Here is a 2,426-nt window from a genome sequence, read left to right on the forward strand (position 1 = left end):
ATTTCAAAGGTTGAAAGTTTTCTATAGGTAGGGTCTAAATGATGAACTAAAAGACAAAAGACTATAGAACTATATATACTGAGAAATTTTTAACCTAGTTTGTAAATAGAACCTTTTCAAAATACCTTTATATTCAGCTTTCCTTTCCCAATCCTCAACTAAGTTCCCTAGAAGATCTTCAATACCATATCTGGATCTCCTAGTCTCTATATCTACATCTATATCTATATATATATTTATATCTATATCTATATACATATATATAGGTAGCTGATTACAAAAAGGAACAGTATATTTTCTTTAAATGAGAAAGAAAGGGGGGCAGCTGGGTAACTCAGTTTATTGAGAGCCAGGCCTAGAGACAGGAGTTCCTGGGTTCAAATCTGACCTCAGACACTTCCCAGCTGTGTGACCCTGGGCAAGTCATTTAACCCCCATTGCCTAGCCTTTACCATGCTTCTGCCTTGGAACCAATATACAGTATTGATTCCAAGATGGAAAGTAAGGGTTTAAAAAAATAAATCAATGAGAAAGAGAGAGTAGAAAGTCTTTTTCCTAAAGAACAGAAAATCTAGAGAGGAGAAACAGGAATTATTGACCTCAGGTAATTTACCGGAACCATTGAACATTACACATTAAATATGAAGTTTGCATTGATTTTCTAAGACTCTTTTCAAGGCAGCTTTCACCTCCTTGTTCCTTAAGCTATAGATCAATGGGTTAAGCATGGGGATGACCAGTGTATAAAACACAGAGGCCATCTTGTCTGTTTCAAAAGAGTGGCTGGACTTGGGCTGCAAGTACATGAAGAGAAGAGTCCCATAGAACACAATAACCACGGTGAGATGAGAGCCACACGTGGAGAAGGCTTTACGCCTGCCCTCAGCAGAGTTCATCTTGAGGATGGCCACAAGAATAAGCACATAGGAAACCAGGACAATTAGGAGAGAGGAAAGCAAATCTAAAGCAGAAAAGATCAGAATGATTAGTTCTAGTTCATGTGTGTCAGAACATAGAATGGACAATAAGGGAATACTATCACAATAGAAATGCCTTATTACATTGGATCTGCAAAAGGATAAAATAAAAATCTCAATTGTGAGCAGCAATGACACAAAAATGCTGTACAAATAGGGGATGACCACCAGTGCCAAACATACTCTGTCTGACATGATGACTGTGTAGAGAAGGGGCTTACAAATAGCCACATAACGATCATAGGCCATGCCTGATAGGATGAAAAGCTCACTGATAATGAATATCTCAAAGGAAGCTAGCTGGATTGCACACCAGTTGTAGGAAATTGTATTTTTTTCTACTACAAAGTTGACAAGCATTTTGGGACCAATGACTGTGGAATAACCAAGATCGGTAAATGCCAGGTGCCTAAGGAAAAAGTACATAGGGGTTTGGAGGTGACCATCAATTTTTGTTAGAATGATCATGCCCAAATTTCCCCCCACTGTGATGACATAGATGAGGAGGAACACACCAAAGAGTGGGGCCTGGAGCTCCGGGCGATCTGTGACTCCCATGAGAATGAATTCAGTCACTGGGGTAACTAAAGTTTCATTCTGTTTGTCCATGTATTTCATCAAGGCAACCTAATCTGGAAAGAAAATGAAGAAGCCTAAGAATTCAGAGACAGCATCACTCATCACAACTTTATTTGTAGATCCATGTGATTCAGTGGATGAGAAGAAATGGACTCTCCTCATCTCAGACTATTGTAATGCATGTCCCCCTCCCTCATTACCCAAGAAATGGAATAGGTTTAAAAAAAAAAGCAGAATAAGGACTAGTTTTGACAATTGTATGAATAGAAGATCCATTGTATGTTATGAAGGGAGATTAGTATTCTAGAACATTTACCTCTGTATTCCATGGAATGACAAGTAAGAACTCTGATATTTTAAACTTCATCTTTTGCAATATGTGCTAAAGACCATATGTGTACTCATTTGATTTGAGTACTACAATTTTATCATTTAAATACCTTCTAATTCCACTTATTGAGGGCTCTCTCATTATAAAACCTGTAATAAATTAGCAAATGTAAAACACTTCATATACCTATTAAATAATCTATAAACTAGTTATTATTACCATCCTAGTTATTATTGAAGCATAGCATAATGCACAGTACAGAATTTCCAATTAATAGCAATTATTCCTGATTTACTTTTGTGTTTCAGTAATTACTTGAAGAACATTTCAAGTCATAATCATTTGTAATTTAAAAGAGAAAGAATCAGAGAAATAGATTTAGAGTTTATATATATATATATATAAACATGTATATGTATACATATATATATATATAAGCAAAAGAATGAAATCCATTATCAATGGGAGGTGGGGCATATTCCTTTCTAGTATCTTACAATAATGAAACCACAGGCCTCAGTTAAATTCAAACTAGGAAG

At 35.9% G+C, this 2,426-nt stretch overlaps 1 protein-coding gene across 1 annotated transcript; it reads right to left on the reverse strand.

The window, feature by feature from the left end:
- Positions 1–635: 635 nt before the first annotated feature.
- Positions 636–1,595, reverse strand: LOC103095166 (olfactory receptor 8K1-like). The gene has a single exon (XM_007497667.3). It carries the CDS (start codon positions 1,593–1,595, stop codon positions 636–638), a length of 960 nt encoding a protein of 319 aa, XP_007497729.3.
- Positions 1,596–2,426: the final 831 nt, after the last annotated feature.

The sequence above is a fragment of the Monodelphis domestica genome, chromosome 6 (genome assembly GCF_027887165.1).
Source record: "Monodelphis domestica isolate mMonDom1 chromosome 6, mMonDom1.pri, whole genome shotgun sequence".
In the NCBI taxonomy this organism is placed as follows: domain Eukaryota; kingdom Metazoa; phylum Chordata; class Mammalia; order Didelphimorphia; family Didelphidae; genus Monodelphis; species Monodelphis domestica.

What these genes read in the sequence shown, in the direction of transcription:
- LOC103095166 (XM_007497667.3), bottom strand. Translation starts at nt 1,595, where the DNA reads ATGAAATACATGGACAAACAGAATGAAACTTTAGTTACCCCAGTGACT.